Source organism: Suncus etruscus, chromosome 2, assembly GCF_024139225.1.
Source record: "Suncus etruscus isolate mSunEtr1 chromosome 2, mSunEtr1.pri.cur, whole genome shotgun sequence".
NCBI classification, from domain to species: Eukaryota; Metazoa; Chordata; class Mammalia; order Eulipotyphla; family Soricidae; genus Suncus; species Suncus etruscus.
The window spans coordinates 136,672,529-136,695,866 of NC_064849.1; the positions used below are offsets into that span (position 1 = coordinate 136,672,529).

At 42.0% G+C, this 23,338-nt stretch overlaps 2 protein-coding genes across 2 annotated transcripts in view; one reads left to right on the top strand and one right to left on the bottom strand.

The window, feature by feature from the left end:
• Positions 1 to 23,338, top strand: part of CMYA5 (cardiomyopathy associated 5) — a 707,985-nt gene that overhangs the window by 552,013 nt on the left and 132,634 nt on the right. The window lies entirely within an intron of this gene.
• The window catches only part of SERINC5 (serine incorporator 5), a 111,926-nt gene that overhangs the window by 15,141 nt on the left and 73,447 nt on the right, over positions 1 to 23,338 (bottom strand). Inside the window, exons 3-7 of the mRNA XM_049766088.1 lie at positions 19,285 to 19,463; positions 18,622 to 18,704; positions 16,621 to 16,714; positions 9,812 to 10,023; positions 1,808 to 1,903 (exon numbers count right to left, since the gene is read on the bottom strand). Of these exons, the coding sequence (XP_049622045.1) occupies positions 1,808 to 1,903; positions 9,812 to 10,023; positions 16,621 to 16,714; positions 18,622 to 18,704; positions 19,285 to 19,463 (664 nt within the window). The remainder of the gene's footprint in view (positions 1 to 1,807; positions 1,904 to 9,811; positions 10,024 to 16,620; positions 16,715 to 18,621; positions 18,705 to 19,284; positions 19,464 to 23,338) is intronic.

A 23,338-nucleotide genomic window follows, 5' to 3' on the forward strand; every position in this document is an offset into this window, starting at 1 on the left:
ACTTCCAGAAGCTCTGGCAGCCACACCTACGAACCACTGTTGTCACTAACTGAGTTCATCAGCCCAGTTCCACAGATCCTCAAAGTCCTGAACCACATGGCTACTTATGCAGTTGTGTGACAACCCCATAGTTTTAATACGAATTTCAAACTGGAACAAACTAAATTAGATGTGAAATTATCATAGGAGTTACATAAGCTCAACAAAAAAATACCCAACAACAGAATTTAACTATCAATATACAGTTAGTGATGACAATTTTCATTAACTTTCTTTTACTAGTTTTTCTTTTTTTTTTTTTATTTGGGTTTTTGGGTCACACCCAGCAGTGTTCAGGGGCTACCCCTGGCTCTACACTCAGAAATCGCCCCCGGCAGGCTCGGGGCACCATATGGGATGCAGGGATTCGAATCACCATCCTTCTGCATGCAAGGCAAAAGCTCTACCTCCATGCTATCTCTCAGGCCCCTTTATAATAGTTTTTCAATAATTCCAAGTGATATTATGTAAATTATTCATATCTACCAAGGGACAGGCTTAGGGGAAGTTGGGAAACTGATGACAACAGTGGCCGGAGTATTACTAGTGGTGGAAATAGAATTGAAATATTGTATGCCAGAAATAACTGTATTATGAGCAACTCTGTAAACCATAGTGTTTAAAATAAAAAAATTTGGAGGCCGGAACAGTGGCACAGAGCAGTAAGACTTCTGCCTTGCTGATGCTAGCCTAGGAGGGACTAGTTCAATCCCCCGGCATCCCACATGGTTCCCCAAGCCAGGAGCGATTTCTGAGCACATAGCCAGGAGTAACCCCTGGGTGTCACCGGGTATGGCCCAAAAAAAACAAAACAAAACAAAACAAAAAATTTAATTTAAAAGAAAAAGAATAGAGTATATAACTTAGCTTCATGTAAGATCAAATGTTCCCAAACATACATACATGCTAATTTACATGTATATGCATATTTACATATACATTTGTATATTCTATTACAAAAGTGACAAAAGATAAAGAGATATAAAGAATTTAAAAACTGAAATAAAATTTGTATGGGGATTGGAGAGATAATACAGTGTCCTTGCAAATGGCCAACCATATTTGATCCCCAGCATCCCATATGGTCCTCCGAGCCTGCCAGGAGTAATTCCTGAGTACAGAGCCAGAAGTAACCCCTGAACGCTACTAGGTGTTACCCCCCAACAAAAACCTAAAATGTGTATATCATCTCAATAAAACACTTAAAAATATTTTATGGGCAAAGCTGAGGCAGGAAATTGTATAACATAGATATACACTCTTGAGTGAATCACAGCCACCTAGTAATAAAGATAAGCCTTTTTTATTTTTCTGAGCTAATATAAATTCTTATTTCAGAGAGAAGGTAAGTAAACAGTATAAGTTATATAAGTGGTCTTATAAACCAGGTAAGTCTGTTTCCAAACTTCATGCCCATTCTGGTATCTCTAGAATCAAATGTCACTTAAGATGACTCAAAGTAATCTTAAAAGCAAAAGAGGGAAAAAATAAATCTTGAAGAACTATAAAGCAGAAAACGCACATAAAAGAGAAAGCCCACCTTTGTCCAAGTCCTTGCTATACAAAGGAAGGAACACTACACATTCCTATGTAAAGAATTTTCATTTCTATGTCCCAGGCTTATTTAATAAGAAATGCAAGATATATAATCTATTTTAATTTCTGAGTCCTTGACATTTAAATCCTTCAGAAAGACAAATTCTTTCCTCGCCAAATGAAAGTGCTTATGATTGAGACTGAGACACAAGTCCAGTTAAGGTTGACTTACCTACTTCCTCAGGTTTGCTGGACAGAGCTGAGAAAGTGAGGTAGGTGACGTAGCAACTTATGAGGCCTGACTGCAGGAGCCCGGAGTGTGGTTGCCCTGGAAAAGACAAGAAAGGTGAGCCTCCCAGGTGCTCTATGACCTTGCTACAGACCCTGTCTGAGAGACAGATTTTTTTTGTTCTTTTTTGTTTTTTGGGCCACACCTGTTTGATGCTTAGGGGTTACTCCTGGCTAAGCACTCAGAAATAGCCCCTGGCTTGGGGGGACCATATGGGACGATGGGGAATCGAACCATGGTCCTTCCTTGGCTAGGGCTCGGAAGGCAGACACCTTATCTCTAGCGCCACCTCGCCGGCCCCAGATTTTTAATTTAATTTTATTAAATCATCATGATTTGCAAAGTATGTAATACAGTTGTTTTAGGCATTCAATGTTTCCAACATCAATACCACCACTTGACCTACCTTCCACCTCCCTAGCCTATATTTTAAGTCAACAGGAAGCAGCTTTTTTTTTAAATGATCTCCACCTTTAAATATCCCTCAAACTCAGATCTTAAAAAAAAAAAAATACTGGGAGCTGGAACGATAATGATACAGTGGGCATGGTGCTTGCCTTGCTGGCCAGCAGGATACTTGACCATTACCAGGCATGGTCCAATTCCCTATCTCCTTGCTGCCGCCACCACCAAATAAGAAAGAGGAATAAAAGAGACCATGTTCTTTCTCAGACCACATAAAAAAGATGTTGAAGGGAAGGAAGTTATTTCAAAGATGTCACATTCTCTCAAGTTCCTTCTCAACACCTTACTTTGTTAATGACTATACTTATACTTAAATTTACTGTCCTTAATCCTCCAAAAGTTTATTCATGCTAGTTCTAAACTATCACATGATTTCAGAAAGATAGTTACCATCATCTGTGAGACTGTGATAGTGAGTGAAACATAGTTTTTATAGTGCATTACAGTCTATACATGGGAAATGAGTATCAATGGACAAACCCCTTGAAAAATGCCAGAGCTGGCTTGAGCCAATAAGAAAGGAGGTGGGGTTTAACACTTACAAGATGGGCTTTGTATACTAGTCTATACAATATACAATTAGAGTATAAAATATACTCTAATCTAACTGTTCAGATCATTCAAAATAACCGATGTGATAAAAAGATTTTATTTGTGTTTTATTTGTATGATGAAATTTCCAACCCCCTCCAGTTTCCAACCACATAAAAGAATAACTAGAGATCTAGAAATAGATCTCTTTACAACACTGCTCTTGGCATGAAAATAAAACTTACCGTAGCAACAAAATGACATTAAACAAACTTTCTCAAAATATTTTCACTATGGGGGAAAATTCTACGCCTGCCCAGTGAGACTGTGAGAAACGGTGTGTGTTTGTCGACTGTCCTGTCTATTGAACCTCTTGGGAGTGGGCCAAAAAGGGCCCAGAAAATTCACTCTCCCAGAGGTTCCAGAAGAGCACCGCCACTCTGCTTCGCTACGCAGCCGTGTGCTCTTTCTAATTAAAGAACACCACTGCAACAAGAAAAAAAGCACACTAGGAATTGTGCTGGATTACTGAAGCCCAGCATTTCTCTCCGGACTGTCTTCTCTGCTGCGCGCTCGGGCCTAAGATTTGATTCTGTGTGAGGCTTCATCCACAGAGGACTCCCCTCCCTTGGAGGCAAGTCAACCCATCCAGAAAGGGCGGAGCCAGAAGAGCGTGGCTGCACACATCATTTAGCCAATGAATACCACCACAACACGTAGAAAAACCCACATTACAAGTGTAGCAATGGGGAAACAATGCAGGCCAGCATCAGACATAGAGAATGAAGATGACAATTCTGATGACTAAGAAAACGGCAACCAACTAATCAATCTCTCAGATAAGGAGTTTAGACAAGAAATATGGAAGATGCTCAAAGAACTCAAAGAAACCATGGATCGAGTTGAACAGAACACTAATATGAACTAAGAAAATATGAAGATAGAAATCAGAAAACTCCAAACTGAAATAACAGGTCAAATAACGGGCCTGAAAAACTCAGTAAACGAATTGAATGACAAAATGGATAAACTCTCCAAGAGGGTAACAGAAGCTGAGAATAGAATTAGTGCTGTGGAAGATGAGATAAATAACAACTCCATACAGTGGGAGAGATTGGCAAAAAAAAAAAAAAAAAAAAAACTTAAAGCAAATAAACAGACAATGGAAAAATTAGTCAAGAATGGGAACAGATGAAAAATAGAAGTCTATAATAAGCTCAACAGAAACAACTTAAGAATCATTGGAGTCCCAGAGACCCAGGAAGAAAATTTCCAGGAAGAATCAATGGTCAAGAGCAACATTATCTCCAGCCCCATCATTAAAGAGAAACTTCCAGAGCTAAAGAATATATGCGCTCAAATCCTGCATGCCCAAAGAGTACCAACCAAAGAAAAAATACAAGACACATCCTAGTCACAATGACAAATCCCACAGATAGAGACAGAATTCTGAAAGCAGCAAGATCAAAAAGGGAAATTACATTCAAGGGAACATCCTTGAGATTTACAGCAGACCTGTCACCAGAAACACTCAAGGCCAGAAAGCAGTAGTGGGACATAGTGACAAAACTCAATGAAATAAATGCTTCGCCTAGAATACTGTACCCAGCAAAACTCACTTTTAGGTTTGCCAGAAGAATACATGGTTTTACAGACAAACAACAGCTCAGAAATTTTACAGACTCAAAACTATTCTTTTTGTTTTGTTTTTGTTTTTGTTTTTGGGCCACACTCAGTGATGCTCAGGGGTTACTCCTGGCTATGCACTCAGAAGTCACTCCTGACTTGGGGGACCATATGGGACGCCGGGGGATCAAACTGTGGTCCGTCCTAGGCTAGCACTGGCAAGGCAGACACCTTACCTCTAGCACCACCACACTGGCCCCTCAAAACCATTCTTTTTTTTTTTTTTTTTTTTTTGGTTTTTGGGCCACACCCTGTGATGCTCAGGGGTTACTCCTGGCTATGCGCTCAGAAGTTGCTCCTGGCTTCTTGGGGGACCATATGGGGCGCCGGGGGATCGAACCGAGGTCCGTCCTAGGCTAGCGCAGGCAAGGCAGGCACCTTACCTCCAGCGCCACCGCCCGGCCCCCTCAAAACCATTCTTAAGAGGAAAAACTAAAAAACCTACTTTAAGACAAGACTGACAAAAGGCACATCAAATTTCGATATAAAGATGGCATTAAATCCCAGGACAATTCTTTCTCTCAACGTCAATGGACTAAATGCACCAGTTAAGAGACACAGAGTGGCTAAATGGATCAAAAAACTCAATCCAACCTTCTGCTGCCTACAAGAAACGCACCTGAATAGTCAGAACAAACATAGACTCAAAATAAAAGGCTGGAGGAAAATTATCCAAGCAAACAACACCCATAAAAAAGCTGGAGTGGCCATACTAATATCAAATGATGCAAACTTTATACTCAGGAAAGTTGTAAGAGACAAAGATGGACATTTTGTATTAATCAAGGGGTATGTAGAGCAGGAAGAAATCACTCTCCTAAGCATATATGCACCGAATGAGGGTCCAGCAAAATATTTAATACAATTGTTGACAAATCTGAAAAATAATATCAATAACAACACAATTATTGTGGGGGACCTCAACACAGCTTTGTCAACACTGGATAGGTCAACCAGACTGAAACCCAGCAAGAATATACTAGACCTGAGAAGAGAAATGGAAGAAAGAGGCCTAGTAGATATATATAGGACACTCCATCCCCAGAAACCTGAATACACATTTTTCTCCAATGTACATGGAACATTCTCCAGGATAGACTACATGCTGGCACATAAAGCATACCTCCATAATATCAAGAGGACATAAATTTTGCAGGCTACCTTCGCTGACCACAGGGCTCTGAAATTATATGTGAATTCCAAAGAGACACAGAAGAAAAACTTTAACACTTGGAAGTTAAACAGCCTCATACTGAATAACCAGTGGGTCCGAGATGAAATCAAAGAGGAAATAATCAAAACTTTCCTGGAAACAAATGATAATAAAGACACAAACTATCAGAACTTATGGGACACAGCAAAAGCAGTACTGAGAGGAAAATTTATAGCTTTGCAAGCACACATCAGGAAGGAAGAAGGGGCCTACCTGAATAGCTTAATGACGCAGCTCATAGAACTAGAAAATGCTCAACAAAAGGACCCAAAAATAGGGAGACAGAAGGAAATAACAAATCTGAGAGCAGAAATCAATGAAGTGGAAACCAAAAACCAATTCAAAAGATCAACAAAAACAGAAGTTGGTTCTTCGAAAAAATAAACAAGATTGATAGACCATTAGCAAAACTAACGGAGAGAGAAAAAGTTGATAACTCATATTAGAAATTAAAAAGGGGAGATCACTGGGCCCAGAGAGATAGCACAGGGGCATTTGCCTTGCAAGCAGCTGATCCAGGACCAAAGGTGGTTGGTTCGAATCCTGGTGTCCCATATGGTCCCCCGTGCCTGCCAGGAGCTATTTCTGAGCAGACAGCCAGGAGTAACCCCTGAGCACCGCTAGGTGTGACCCAAAAACAGAAAAAAAAAGGGGGGGGGGAGGGGGAGATCACTACCGATATTGCAGAGATTCAAAGGGTAATCAGAAACTACTTTGAGAAACTCTGTGCCACTAAAAATGAGAACCTGTAAGAAATGGATAAATTCTTGGACTCTTATTCAACCCACGGTTGAATAAAGAGGATGTAGCATATCTAAACAACCCCATCAGTATTGATGAAATTAAAATGGTAATCAAATGTCTGCCCAAAAACAAAAGCCCAGGTCCAGATGGATTCACTAATAAATTCTTTCAAACTTTCCAAGAGGAACTACTACCAATCCTGGCAAGACACTTTCATGAAATCGAAAAAACGAGAACACTTCCAAATAGCTTTTATGAAGCCAATATCACCTTGATACCTAAACCAGACAGAGATGCTACGAAAAAAGAAAATTACAGACCAATATTGCTGATGAATGCAGATGTAAGGATCCTCAACAAAATCCTGGGAAATAGGAATCAATGCTTCATTAAGAAAATCATCCACTACAATCAAGTAGATTTCATCCCAAGAATTCACTCTCCAAGCACATGAAAGCAGAGATTAACAGATAGGAATATATTAAGCTGAGAAGCTTCTGCACTTCGAAGGAAATAGTGCCCAGGATACAAGAGCCACCTACTGATTGGGAGAAACTATTCACCCAATACCCATCAGAGAAGGGGCTAATATCCAAAATATACAGGGCACTGACAGAACTCTAAAAGGAAAAAACATCTAATCCCATCAAAAAATAGGGAGAAGAAATGGACAGACACTTTGATAAAGAAGAAATACAAATGCCCAAAAGGCACATGAAAAAATGCCCCACATCACTAATCATCAGGGAGACGCAAATCAAAATAACTATGAGGTACCACCTCACACCACAGAGACTGGCACATATCACAAAGAATGAGAACAAGCAGTGTTGGAGGGGATGTGGTGAGACAGGAACTCTTATCCACTGCTGGTGGGAATGCCGACTAGTTCAAACTTTATGGAAAGCGATATGGAGATTCCTCCAAAAACTGGAAATTGAGCTCCCATATGATCCAGCTATACCACTCCTAGGAATATACCCTAGGAACACAAAAATACAATACAAAAAACCCTTCCTTACACCTATATTCATTGCAGCACTATTTACCATAGCAAGACTCTGGAAACAGCCAAGATACCCTTCAACAGATGAATGGCTAAAGAAACTGTGGTACATATACACAATGGAATATTATGCAGCTGTCAGGAGAGGTGAAGTCATGAAATTTTCCTATACATGGATGTACATGGAATCTATTATGCTGAGTGAAATAAGTCAGAGAGAAAGAGAAAGACGGAGAATGGTCTCACTCATCTATGGGTTTTAGGAAAAATAAAAGACATTTCTCAACAATTTTCAGACAAAAGAGAGGAGGGCTGGATGTTACAGCCGACCTCATGATTCTCACCACAGAGTGATGAGTTTAAAGAAATAACCACATTGTGAATTATCCTAACAATGAGAATATATGAGGGAAGTGGAAAGCCTGTCTAGAGTACAGGTAGGGGCAGGGAGGGGAGGAGGGATATTTGGGTTATTGGTGATGGGAATGTTGCACTGGTGATGTGGGGGCTGCCATGTGATATGACTAAAACCCAACCACAATCATGTTTGTAACCAAGGTGTTTAAATAAAAAATATTAAAAAATATTTTAACTATGTAAAAACGGTAATATTCAATTCAAAATATACTTGAAATACTAACAATGCTTTAGGCAATTTGGGGGAAGGAGGCAGGGGCCATTCTCTGTAGTACTCAGAGCTTATTCTTGGCTCTGTACTCAGGGATCATTCTTGGCAGGCATGGGGGGAATCATATGAAGTTCTGGGGATCGAACTAGGGTCACCTAAATGCAAGGCAAACACCCTACTACCCTCTGTACTCCAGCCCAGTTTTTAGGAAATACTTCACTGACTAAAGGGATGAGAAAATAAAAATCTCAATTTCAGTTGTAGACTTAAAATTTTCATTTTATGTGGTAGCAGGGAATGAACCCAGGGCCTCATATACACAAAACATACATTTAAAATGTGTGTGTGTGTGTGTGTATATATATATATATATATATATATATATATATATATATATATAATTCTTTAAATTAAATATTATCTTTAATATATCTTTTAATATATCTTTAAAAATATATATATATATATCCAGTCAAACTTGGAAATTTCACAACAGAAAAGGTTTTATCAAAACTAGTTGCCCCCTTAAGTCATCGTTTTGAAATTTATCAGCCACATTTTCCTTTTTCTATGTAGAAACCTGAAGATCATATATTTTCATCACCTTTAGAATAACATATTAAGAGGAATACTGGGCAGTTGAGTTGAAGACAACAGAACTTGTAATGAAAGACAACTCAGACCTATGCTTTCTAGAGTGCTTTCAAATCCCAATGTCTCTGTTGAATCTGAAACACCACAAATAAGACCAGGATCACAGGTTTCTCTTGGCTTCACTAAGAACCTAGATCTCAGGCAGGTTTACTCATGATGCCAGCCTGCATGTTTCCTGCCTCTGAGTCATCATCTAGGGCCCAGGGTTCCTCAAACTTTTTAAACAGGGGGCCAGTTCACTGTCCCTCAGACCATTGGAGGGTCTGACTATAGTAAAAACAAAACTTATGAACGAATTCTTACACACACTGCATATATCTTATTTTGCAATTAAGAAACAAAACAGATACAAATACAGTATGTGGCCCGCGGGCCATAGTTTGAGGACCACTGATAGGCTGTCCCCACTTCCAGCTCACAGGAACTTTGTGATGGATGACGCAGAAACAGCAATTTCTTGAGCCTTTCCCTCATGTTTCATATCTGATTATAGGGAAACACTTAATATGCATTAGGGATACTTGACATTTAAAGGTTCCTTGATCTATATTATTTAATGAAGGTAACATTCTTTGTCCACAATTACTAACTTCATTATCTTCAGATACTTGTTGACTATCTTGTGTGCTTGATAATCACAGTCATGCCAATGGATGTTCAGCCTTTCCAACTTCTCCATAGTAAGTTGGGGAAAGACCATAACTTTAGAATATTATAAACAGGGGCTGGAGAGATATGGAGAAATAGCATGGAGGTAAGACATTTGCATTTCATGCAGAAGGATGGTGGTTCGAATCCTGGCACCCTATATGGTTCCCTGTACCTGCCAGGGGTGATTTCTGAGCCTAGAGCCAGGAGTAACCCCTGAGAACTGCCAGGTGTGACCCAAAAACCAAAAAAAAAAAAAAAAAAAAAAAAAAAGAATATTATAAACAGCTATAAAAAACATTAGGCTTGCTCCAAGGTCTTTGAAAAAAATATATACTTAAATGGGGGGGGGGGGGAGGAGAACATACTTACGCTTTTGGACACAAGGTGAGATAGAAACCATTGAAATCAGCAGGCACAGGCCTCCATTGACCCCAAGCAGAATTTTGTTCTCTGTGCAGCCATCTTTTTGTGTGTAAAACACCGCCATCACTATCAAGCCCCCGGTGGCAATGGAGTACATGACGAGGGTCACCAGGGACAGAGCAGCATACCACAGCTTGTTGGTAGCTGTACCTGCAGTCCTGTTTCTCCAGAAGGTGGGCAAAGAAGAAGGAGAAGTACAGTCAGTGATTGTTTGATGGTTTAGTCTCTCCCTCAGGCATGAACTCAAGATCTCAGAGCCCAGCTCATCTTAACTGCATTTTCCATAAGACCTATCAGTCTAGCCATGATGTGCCCATACAAAGCTAGAAGGTTGGGGTAACCATGCAAATATTTCCTGGTTCATGTACTAGAACACTTCCTAAATGCCAAGAATTCCACCTTTGAGTAGGATCAGTGTAAATAACACTGCATTCTGTTTCTTTTTGAATCTGAATTATACCCAGGGATAGGTTTGGGCAGGATGAAAAGTAGCTCTTGACAGTTTTTCTCTTCCAGTTTTCCCAAATACACAGAGACCAGAGATCCACACCCTTTTCCTCTTGCTGACACTTATCTTTGCCTCATGGAAAGGTATAAGCTGCATCACTCAGAGAAAGGCAAGCTAGCCTCAATGCTTTCATTCCTAGGGCTTTCATCTCTGCCCAGGAATAAAATATGGGGGAGGGAGAGTAGACCATGTGTAAGATGTTTGGGAGTTCTCAAAAGAAAAAAAAAATAAAGTGGAGAATAAAAAGTAGTTTGAATGGGGTCCAGGGACCAAGTGGTTTCAGGTGCATTGGGTGGAAAACAATTGGTCAAAACTAAATATCCAAGTCAAAGTCTATGACAGTAGAATCAAGAGACCCAATTGATAAGTGCTAAATAAAAAAAGGACCTGTTATACTGGTAGACCTGGGGGCTAAGTAAGGATGGAGGTATAGGATGCATGCTGGGAACTCTGGTAGAGGGAGGTCAACACTAATGGCGGGAATGGCCCTAATTCACTATCACCATGTGCCTGAAATACAACTATGAAGAACTTCTGATTCACAATAGTCCTAATAAAAAAATTTAAAAAGAAATTTTCTGGGGACCAGAGCAATAGCACAGTGATAGAGCGTTTGCCTTATAAGCCACCAACATAGGACAGACCAGGGTTTGATTCCCGGCATCCCATATGGTCCCCCAAGCCTGCCAGGAGCGATTTCTGAGCACAGAACCAGGAATAACCCTTGCACACCACTGGGTGTGGCCCCCCAAAACAAAACAAAATAATAAAATTTAAAAAATAAAATAAAACATCTGGAAATAGAGTAAAAATTTTCATAGGGTTTAGCATAAAGAGGTATAAACATGCTTTCTAGTTAACCTTAATGTTAAGGTTAACTAGAAACAGGGAGTAGGGAACAAATAGGACCATCTAGAAAATTGTCCAGAATGAAGAGTGTTTGCAAATGCGTAAGAGGGGACAAACAAGGAAGACTGAATTGCCTCACTGTCTGTCTTGTGAGAGAAGTGCCCTTTGCGACCACATTCCCAGAGAAAGCAACTTGCTTAATACTTTCACAAAACTGCAAATTATTCAAGCAACTTCACAAGAATGCCTTATGATGAGAAAAATCACTGCAGCCAGAGACAAAGAAAAGAGGGAAGAAAGGCCAACATGATCATGACCATCATATTTCCAGGAGTAAGTCAGGTCATACCAATGACCAGAGAATTATCCTACCAGAAGTATGCAAAGGAGAAAGGAAAGAAACAGAGTGAGCCATATTACCATCAATGCCATGGAGCCAAATGAGTCCAACAGACAAAGGCATACTGAGAGCCAGTGTGTGAGTGGGGCAAAACCACTTCTTCACAACCCTTTCAGGTTATTAGTATGTGAACTGTCATTAATTCATGCTTATGGCCCCAAAGTAACACTTCCATCCTAATCTTTTTATTTGTTGGCCACAACGAGCAATACTCAGGGGTTACTTCTGGCTCTACATTCAGAAATTACTCTTAGTAGGTCCAGGGAACCATATGGAATGCTGGGGTTGAACACAGGTTGGCCACATGCAAAGCAAGTGCTCTACAAACTGTAATATCTCTCCAATCCCACTTACCCTAAGCTTAATGCTAAACTCCTCTCATCCAACTGCCAATGTCTCACCTGGAATTCTACTCAGTTTATCAAACTTCATAGCCCCCATATTTAGCAAATATTTAGCAAGTATTTGCTAAATCTTCTCTTATATGAGCTTATGTGAGTGTGAATGATGTGTTCTTAGTGGGAACCATAGCTGCTCTTCTTGCTCAATGTCTTTCTCGCCCACCAGTCCCCTCTCCCCAGCACTACAAAAACTCTATCAGCCAATTCTATTAACTCCAAATCCAAAGCTTACCAGACTCCCTCCCCCTGCCACCCTCACTTGGCTTTAGTGACCCATCTCTCCATATCCTCGACCTCAAGCATAGACACTCTCCACTCTTCACCTGATCCAAAACAGAACATTCGGCGACATTCTGCCTGTGCCCAGAAGCCCCCATGATCCAGCCAATACCATTTCTCAGCTCAGCTCCCACACCCTTGCCTCTGCACTGGGGTTCAGTTGCAGCAGGTGCCCTGTAAGTCCATCCCATACTGCTCGGACTTTTCCCCTCAAACCTCATCATGCCTGGCTTCCCCCATCCCCAAGCTCTTTCCATTGTCTCCAAGCACTGTTCACCACTGAGCTCATCCTTTATTTACTGGCTCATATGATGATGATCTATGTCTTCCCCACAGAGTATCATGTCACTGCTGTTCTCTGACTGCTGGTGGCCAGGAAACAGACATTCTGTTAATACTGGAACAAAGGTCCTCAGGTTAGAAACTGCCTCTGTGAAACAAAATGAGCAGAGCTGCTCCTGAGTGCTTCTGTCCTGGCAATGCATTTTTGCAGACAATCTCATCGCATTTATTTTCATACTCTTGATGCCTGCCATATGTCTGGCACACCACTAAGACTTTCAAAATGGAAAACATGCTGCATGAGAAGTATGTGGTTCGAGATCAGAAAAGGACCAGGCAGGAGGCCAGAGAGATAGTATAGAAGAGAGGGAGCTTGCCTTGCACACAACAACCATGTTTGATCCCTAGCACCCCATATGGTTCCCCCAACATGCCATGAGTGCTCCATGAGCACAGAGCCTGCAGTAAGCTCTAAGTACCACTAGGTGTGGCCCAAAAACAAACAAGCAAGCAAACCAATAAATAAAGGACCAGGGGAAAGAACCAGATGAATGGATAAACAGCAAGCAGGGCCAGGGAGTGTTGACAAGGTGAGCATAAGGGTTAGGAGAAAACAAAATCCCAAATAACAAGAATTAAGGGTCTAGTACATTTAGAAAATGGGTCTTCATTGGAAATACATGAATAGGGGCCAGGGGATAGCTCCAAGTTTGATCTCTAGCATCACTCTTCATGTGCAGCACTGCCAGTGGGAACCCAGATGCCACAACCAAGTGTGTGCAACTCACAGAAATGACAAGGTACAAGGAAAGGCAGTAAAAAGCCTACCTGAAGAGTGACTATGGTGTAATGGGTAGGACGACTGCCTACTGTCTCGGCTGACCCGAGACAGACCGAGGTTCGAATCTCGACCTCCCACATGGTCTCCTAAGCCTGCCAGGAGCGACTTCTGGCTACAGAACCAGGAGAAACCCCTGAGCACGGGCCAGTGTGACCCCTAAACAACAACAACAACAACAACAAAAAGACAAAAAAAAAAAAAAAACCACTCTTTTTTTAGGGGCTGAGAGATAGCATGGAGGTAAGGCATTTGCCTTGCATGCAGAAGGACGGGGTTCAAATCCCAGCATCCCATTTGGTCCCCTGAGCTTACCAGGAGCAATTTCTGAGCATACATCCAGGAGTAACCTCTGAGCGCTGCTGGGTGTGATCCAAAAACCAAAAAAATAAAAATAAATATAAAGCCTACCTGAGTATATAATACACTTGTTCATTAGGAATAAAAAGGAAACCCCACAAAACATGTAGTCCATCAGTGCTTTCGGAGCACTTTTCCTTGCATGCAGGAGACCCTGGGTTCAGTCCCAGCCTTACTAAACTAGAGAGAAGTGAGTGTGGGAGAAAGGAAGAGAGAGGGAGGCAAGAAGGAAAGAACTACAGGATAAAGCTCTCAAATCATTCCTACTATCTTTGGGATCTTCTCTTTCTTGAGATGTTTACAGAGAAAACAGAGAATGGAGGTACTCATGAAAGGAGATGACTGTATATTTAAGACTAATCTTGGAAGAAGCATTTTTTTTTTTAATACATCCTACCAAATCAGAGAATTTGCATGAAAGTTAATCAGTATTCCTATAGAGCTTCTCAGACTGATTCTAATTTCAGGCAGACAAACCAACCAAGAATGGATAGACAAAAGCAGCTTCCCTTGAGTTACTGTCCTCTGGCCTGAACAGCACCATCACTTTGCTGCTAACCTCTCAAGCAATTGTTACAGAGGATTACTGAAAGATTTCAAGAGCAACTAAACTCTTCCAACAAACCTGTTAAAACCTGGCACTGATCATTTCTCCTAGAAGATGGCATCAAAATCAATCAGAATATAAAAGCACAAAGGGAGTACAAATAGTCAAAGCAAGCAAAGCACTTAGTAGCAACATGATTAATATTTTACTATGAAGTTTCCTATTTGTGAAAATCTCAGGAAAAATTTATAATGACGTATTGATTTCTTTTTAAATATTCCAAGTGGAAGTACATGGAGAACTATCATCAATGAATACTATTTGGTAATTCAAAAGGCATTTCCCCACTTCTGTTGGGCATTTTCTGGAAGCAGATCAAGGCTCAATAGTAGAAAAGAACAGTTTTCCTTGCCCCAAAGCCTAAAGGACAGTTTATCCTCAGTTTCTACTTACCCCCAAAGCCTACCCTTTACTTTGCTTAGGTCTGTAGGTAAGATAAAGCATGCTTGGAAGACCTGCCAGCAAGAAACTTTATTCTGGTGACCTCTGATCTGTAGCCCATCTTTTCTTCCCTATAGAACCCCTTTCTGTGACCTTGCTGATAGATGGTTGCTTTGAGTACAAGTTCACCATTTTCCACCTGCCATCTTGTTGTCAAGAAAACTCTGGTTGGCCCTTGAGCTGTCAGAGAATGAGCCCTCATCGTTATATTTCTTACACCCAACTAAGGAAAAAGACTCACATCAAACTTTTATAAACTGTTTTACGAAAAGCTCCTGTCAAGAGAAACTGTTCCTCTTCTGGATACTTATTAAATGCTAAACTGATGAACAATAATTCTTCACTCAAACCCACATGAATTGCTCTTTATATATAAATTTCTCATTTATCCTGGAATATTTCAAATTCCACTTTGGGGGGGAGGGTCACAGCCAGCAATGCTCAGGATTTATTCCTGGCTCTACACTCAGAAATCGCCCCCGGCAGGCTCAGGGGACCATATGGGATGCCGGGATTCGAACCAACGACCTTCCGCATGCAAAGCAAACACCTTACTGCTGTGCTATCTCTCCAGCCCCCCAAATTCCATTTTCAAGGCATTTAGAAGCAATGTTTTGTTTTTCCTTTTTCCAGTGGAAAATTATATTCTAAGGTAGCAGAAAAGATTTTAGTAAAGAAGGGGCCTTCCACTTTCAGGCAGTTGAGCAGAAACAACAACCAAAACTTATTTTGTTGGTATTTTTGTTTAATTGTTTGGGGCCACACCAGCAGTGTTTACTCCAGACACTGAAGTCAGGAATCGCTCCTGGCAGACTAAGGGTACCATATAGGATTACAGGGACTGAACCTGACGGGTCATCTGCATGTAACACAAGTGCCCCATTTGCTATAATATCGCTCCATACTTCAATAGCAAAAAATTTTAAGTTGAAATTGATTCAGCACATATTCTTAAAAGTGAACTTTCAGTATTAAAACAATTTAGTCATTTTGTATGTGTCTGTTTTGTGATGCTGGAAATTAAATCTAGAACCTCATACATGCAAGGCATAGAGTCAGAGGTGACTATGTGCAAGACAAGTGTACTCTTTAACCTAATTTTTAAAATAGATTATTTCCCAGTAGTGCTCAGGGACCACCAGGGCTACTAGTGTTCAAAGGCCATGTGGTTCTGGGGAGCAAACTAACAGGGCTAGAGCAATAGTATAGAAGGTAAGTCATTAGTCTGCATCCCACTGACCCTAGTTTGATGCCCAGCACCCATACAATCCCCTGAGTACCACTAGGAGTAACCCCTGTGCACAGATCCAGGAGTAAATCCTGAGCACAATTGAGAGTGGACAAGACAAGACCACCCCCCAAAAAAATATTTGCCATCAATATGCCCTACCCTTCTGAGACATCTCCCAGATCTCCTGTTTTCTGGATTTTATTTTTTTAACTACAAAGGATGAGATAAATCCTACATTCATGTCCAGCCATAACCACAACCCCACAGCAGGGCCAGAAAGTTCCTGCAAGGAGCTGGTACTGCTAAAGGGCAACAAAAATAAAATTGGAGCCAAAGGAAAGAAAGAGCTCAGGGAGAGAGTCACATGAATGAATGGAGGGTTCAGGGAAGGACAGAACAGAGAGAAAGGCGTGTGGAGAGTGGAGCAAGCCAAGAGTCAAGAACAAATGTGAAGGTTAGACGCAGCAGAAAGCACTGGGTTGTAAGCCACTGAGCCTGCTAAGCCTTTAGCAACAGTGTTCAGCACTGAAATCTGTATTCAGGGAAGACACACACATACCAGTTCTTGTTCCACTTATGTGCGAATTCCACCAGCAGGAGGAGTTGGATGACTATAAAGAGGACGCCTCCAACAGCTCCTACATAGCGCCAGGCTGTAAAAGATCATAAACAAATGGAGATGATGTTATGGTTCCAGAAATTTAACCCAAGGGAGACTATTGATTACATCCCATTTCTCCTCCTCCTCTTTTGTGTCTTTAATATTTCATCTCCCCACCACCACCACTACGATCTTTAAGTCCACCAACTTCTACACAGTGAAGGCCAGAGCTGGAAAGTGAACATGGTCTGGTTTTGGGGTCTCAAGGCACTCAATGGCACATTTCCCAAAAGATGCAGGGAGCTGCCAATGCCCAGGGGAAAAAAGGAGTTCAGGGAGGGAGGGAGGAGACAAAGTTTCAGATCCCAACTCTGACTCTTAGGAGAGCTTAGGTACTTTCCTTGACAGAACCATGTCACGAGTTAGAGGCTGAGGCTCATCCACATCAACTACCACATTAGACTGGACCTAATACCAAATGCGCCTCTATAGACACACATTCTTCTTAGGTAGAAGAATTTGAGGTAAAAGCAAAAGTTGGATGTGATCTTCTACACATATAACAAGCAGAACCTTCGTAAGCTTGCCAAACCTTTCAAACAAGGCTATTTGAAGAGGCTGGTCCTGGGGGCCAATACTGTGGCAGGAACAGGGACTGGAACAGGGGCAGGGAGTGGAGCACCACCACTGAGATGTGCTGCAGAAAGCCTCCCTCAGGCCCTCTTTACCAGATGTCCCTTTTTGTATTTCTCAAACCATTTATTTCCTTTATCTGGCCTTTCTCATCACCTATTCCCCTCTCTCCTCTGCACTCTTGTCCTATCCTCCCCAGGCCATCTGTCTCTGGCTTTTAACTTTGTGTGCATTTCAAAGGGGTCATTCCATTGTATGTGGTGCTAATAAATAGTGTTCCCACTAGGACTACGGATCCATTTAGGATGATAGGGTGCAGGGCCCACTGCAATGCAGACTATTCTCCCCTTTCTTTTTCATATGAAAAAGAGACCCCATGTCAAAGGATATGAATGGGTACTATCAGGAAGGACTATGGTCAGTGTTAGATTCCTATGGGGGAATACAGAGAAAGAAGGAACCATCCTCTGATCCATGCCAGCTGCAGCAGACTACCCTGTTCTGAGTAACCCCTAAATTAGTTTTGAAAGAGAAAGCCTTAGTTTTCCCCTTGCCAGTTGCTCCAGAGCATTTGGTGTTAGCACTATCCTATTCTCAATACCCCTGCAAATTCCTGGGCTCTCTCTCTCTGGATGGGAGGAAGTCTGCAGTTTGCCAAGGCCACACTCTGAAATAAAAGGCTAAGTTATGCTCCAGGCCTTGGGTGGGTTCACTGAAGACCAGAGACACCAAATAAACAGACTGTTGCCAAGGCAAATAGTGGCAATAAATACCAAACCAGAGTCGCCATCAGTCTATTGGAAATACAAGGTGTGAATCTTACAGAGCAACATGAAAGGGCTCTAAATGAACAACATCCTGGGCGAACAAAAGGGAATCCTATTGCTCAGTAACAGCCCTAGGATTTGATCAGAAACAAAGATTCAATTTGCAACTACGTAATAACCCTGTATCCTAACTGAACCCATGGATAACTTTCTCAGGAGCTTCTTTCCTTTACATGCCAATAATATTTGTCTGAGTCTGGGCTAACAGTATTTTCGCTCTTGGATCACCATCCACTAAAGACTTGGTAGTCTTGCAACCATTCTCAAACAAATTTAAAGTGTCTGCTTCCCCTTCAGGCTTTAAAAATAACTGGTTCCAATTCCTTCAGCCAGCAGAGTAGGTAAAGGAAGCAGGAAGGGAAAAAGAGGGGACAGAGTGGGTGAGGAAGGAAGGAAAACAACGTTTATTAAGCCATTAGAAATACCCGGGACTGTACCCTTGACCAATTTTATAAAATAAGAACAACAACAACAAAAACCCTGATACCCCCAACAGTACCATGAAGAAAGGTATCCTGGTCTGGAATGAAGAAGGCTCCTGAGCACATGGCCCCTAGCAGCAGGAGTTTAAAGAACCAAAAGCTGGAAAGGAAAAAGAAAACAAAACCCAAACATCAAACCGGAAATGTATTTAAATGATATTCCAGGAAGGACAAAAGCCCTCTGAGAGGGTATGTGCTTGTTGAGTCAGGATTCTGCCCTGCTAATGTTCTCTACAAATGGAGGGGAAGTAATTAAGTGACTAGGAGCTGCCTTCCCCCCTAATTAGACAAAACTGCTTGTGTCACTTGCAGTGGAGACCAGCATCTAGGAAAGGTCTTAGCACTAGAAATGGATGCTTATCTACACTGCAGACCTTCTTTGGGCACTGGGGTCATCAAGAGGATTTGCAATCCTGCAAAAGGTGGCAGTGTAGGGACAAAGTCACCTTCTCTGACATCAGTAACAATTTCAACTGGAGAACAGCATGCTTCCCAACACTGTGGGAGTGCTAGAACAATGACCTCCCCCCAACACACACAGTGGTCTCAGATTTGTCTGCAAATTTAAAGAAGGTAGATATCCAAAGGGTATGGAGTGATTTTTTTTTCCCCTGAAGCATAGGGGTGAGTCAAATAGCTAAGTTTGGGAGCCTCTGGCTGCTGTTAGTGAAGGCACTTACCCATTGTGAATATAGGCCCGGCAGCTTTTACTGTTGTTGATCTGGAAGGTGATGAGGCAGAAAATGAAGAAGAAACAGGCCATTCCAAAGCAGACGCAGTAGACGGCAGAGTAGCCTACCAGCTTCTCACAGTTTTTGCCAGCCTGAATGCTTCTACAGATATCTTCAAAGTAGGGGATCTGAATTTGAGAAAGACGAAACACTATTACAACATCTCTGTGAAAAGGGACTGGAATAAGGGGTTATTGGGCCCTCACCTCAATCCCACCAGCCCAATCATGTGGAAAACACCAGGCATACAGTGGCCCCCAAAGATTTAACTCTATTTTCTTTTTTTCTGAGATTCCATTCTTGTAACACAATTCTCTATCATAAGTTTTTACTAGCCCTGAATGGTTACTGAAATCCAGCATCGGATTTTTTCTTGAATTATAATTTTTTACCAGCATAAACATGATTATGTTCGATTGTTAGATAATACTATGTATGGGAATGTATTTTTCTTAACATCTTCTCTATATTTTTTGTTTGTTCTTTGGGTCACACCCAGCAGTGCTCAGGGTTACTCCTGGCTGTACGCTCAAAAATTGCTCCTGGCAGACTCGGGGGACCATATGGGATGCTGGAATTCGAACCACCATCCTTCTGCATGCAAGGCAAATGCCTTACCTCCCTCCTATCTATCCGGCCCCATCTTCTCTATTTTTTATATTTAGATTTATACCTTAGAATTGTTATAAATCACACTATGAAAAGCTTTAAGCAAAACCTTGTTTTTACACATTATGAACAGGCTAAAGAGATTTTTAGAAGTTACATAACTTAAAATAATACATATTTTTAAAATTCATTGAAATCAAATGGATTAAACTTTTCCTCATTGAAGTAATATTTTAATTTTGGGGTGTTTTGTTTACCATTTTTATTAAAGTACTGTGATTTACAATGCTGCTCATTATAGTTTTCAAGAATGTACTGTTTTTGGGGCCAGAGTAGTTTTGCAAGTGATAAAGCATGTACCATGCCTGCACTAGCCTAGGATGGACCATGGTTCGATCCGCCAGTATCCTATATGGTCCCCCAAGCCAGGAGGATTTCTGAGGGCATAGCCAGAAGTAACCCCACTGGGTGTGCCCCCAAAACAAAACAAAACAAACAAACAATAAAAGAATGTACTGTTCTCATACCACACCCCTCCCCAGAATGCCTGCTTCCCCTATCAATGGTCCCACACACCCTCCCAGTCACCACCCCTCCTCTCCTTTAAAATATTATTCAAATATTATATTGTGAAACATTTTTTTTGAAATGCAAAAAATTACCAAATACAAAGTGAAATACCTCCTTTACTACCAAACCAAAACATTATTTTCTTCCTCTGGAGAGTTAACAACTTTGTTGCAAGCAGGCAGTCAGGTGAGAGACCCTGGCAATGTGGATCATAAAAACTCACTTCAGGGTCCAGAGCTATATTATACAGTACAGCAGGCAGGAGATTTGTCTTGAATGTAGCTGAACAGGATTCCATCTGGCATCCCATATGGTCCAAAGTCTCCAAAACAAATCTGCACTATGGCATGGAGGTCTTTGAGATGCAAAAACTAAGGACCAGCACATGGCTTGGGGCCAGAGGGACAGTTCAACAGACAGGGCATTTGTCTTGCCTGTTGCCAACCCAGGTTCAATCCCTGGCATTCAACATGGTCCCCCAACCATTTCTTGAGTATAGTCATTAGTAGGCTAGGTGTAGCCCTGTAGCCCCAAACAAATAAACAACAAAAACATAGTATGCCTGGATGCTGAGAGGAGACATATGGGAGCAGAAACAATGGCTGGGATAAGAACATGGGTGGGAGAGATAGTGAGAGATAGCATATCAGGTATGCCTTACACATTGGCCAACCTGTCTGATGTCTGAGACTATATATGCCTGAGACTTGCCTGGGGTGATCCCTGAATCTGTGGGGAAAGTCCTTCCCCAAAAAAGGAAAATGGAAAGAACTATCAGCAGTTCCTAGCCCTTCCTCCTGACATAGCAACATACTTTTCACAGAAAGTCCCAAGAGGGAAGAACTGGTAGGGGGAACTATAAAACTGATTTCTGAAGAGGCAGGCTGGACACATACCCAATCTGGCCAGTGGCCTGTCTCTTCTCAATTTCAAGTGTGTACTCCCTCCCTCCCACATTCTCTCCTGATTGGGGCTTTCTTTTCTCTCCTTTCATATTTCCCAAATAAAGATATTTTAGTTCAGGGTTCTGAACCTTTCTGAAATTCTTTTCCTCATGGACAGATGATGAATCTGGGCAGAAGCAAAGACTGTCTTTCTCCTTCAAAGTACAATTCCTCACTCCAGTCCCAGCTCCTGGTTGCATTTCCCAAGACTTCACAATCTGTCTTCTCTGGAAAGTCTCTTTAGTGAAGAGAGTTGAGCCTACACCAGGGTGGAGTTGGATTTCTGGGGCATTCTACAGTCTCCCTACAGTCTACACCAGAGTCAGGAAAGATAAAAGATTCTGTGTGTAGAGCTCACAGTAAGCTGGAATGTATGGAAGAAAATAACCAAGGTCGGAGGCCAAGCTCATTTTCTGCCTTTATTTATTTATTTATTTATTTATTTAATTTATTTATTTATTTATTTTGGATTTTTGGGCCACACCGGCGTTGCTCAGGGGTTACTCCTGGCTGTCTGCTCAGAAATAGCTCCTGGCAGGCACGGGGGACCATATGGGACACCGGGATTCGAACCAACTACCTTTGGTCCTGGATGGGCTGCTTGCAAGGCAACCGCCGCTGTGCTATCTCTCCGGGCCCTTCTGCCTTTATTTTTAAAAACAGTACTGTAAGGGGCATGGCTTAGAGAACAGTGACAGGAACTGAAAGAACACATTATTTAGGGAACACCTGCACAGCCCAGTGAGACTGTTTGGGCTGTAAACAGCCTGAGGACTAGACCCAGGGCAGGCAAATATCCTGTTCAGTAACCTGTGTGGGTAAGGAGAGAAGGTAGCATTTGTGGCGATGGCTCAGATACTGAGGGTCAGGAAGATGGTTCAAATGGTAGAGCATAGGGCTGGCAGGTAAGTTCAATCCAAGTTTTGATCTCGGGCTATACATGCATCCTCATCACTCCACCTCAAGTGTGGACCTGATGGCCCCCAAACTTTCCAGTATGGCTCTTTTTAAAAATGACTAATGAGAGGAGGGCATGGAGAGATAAAACAGTGGTAGGGCATTTGCCTCGCAAGCGGCTGACCCAGGACCAATGTTGGTTCAAATCCTGGCACCCCATAGGGTGCCTGCCAGGAGCGATTTCTGAGCAGAGAGCCAGGAGTAAACCCTGAGTATTGCCGGGTGTGGCCCCAAAACAAATAAAAAGCTATTGGGGCTGGAGCTAGTTCCAGGGTCAAGCAGTGCATGTTGACATCCCCCAAGAACTGCATCTGAGCTCCAATGTCAAAGAACAGCTGAGTGTAAACCCTGGATGCTCCCAGTATCTCCAGGTCCAAGAATAAAGACCCACTGAGTCTTGTTAGCCAAGTAGCACAGGATTGGACCATGGGCTCTCTAAGTGCTACTTGGGTGATTGCCCCATGTCCAAAAACAAAAACAAGCAGCCCCCTCCCCAAAAAAAAAACAAACTCAAAATCTTATAGTGATAGAACTTCTAGAGGAAGGTTTCAAAGCCAGGTAACAAGGAGGTCATACCACCTTAAGTCTGTAAAAGTTCTACTCATGGCAGAAGTACACCCCCTCCTTCCTGAGGCTACTTTACTCACACAAACCTCACTACTCAGGGGCCAGAGAGAGCACAGCAGTAGGGCCTTTGCCTTGCACACGGCCAACCCAGGACAGACCTGGTGTGATCCCCAATTCCCATATAGTCCCCTGAGCCTGCCAGGAGCTATTTCTAAGCACAGAGCCAGGAGTCACCGAACGTTGATGGGTGTGCCCCCCCCCCCACAAAAAAAGACCTCACTTCTCTGCAGCATTCACCACACCCCTCTTCCCCCTCCTCTCCTGCACTCTAGGGGTGCTCCATCATGATGCCCCAC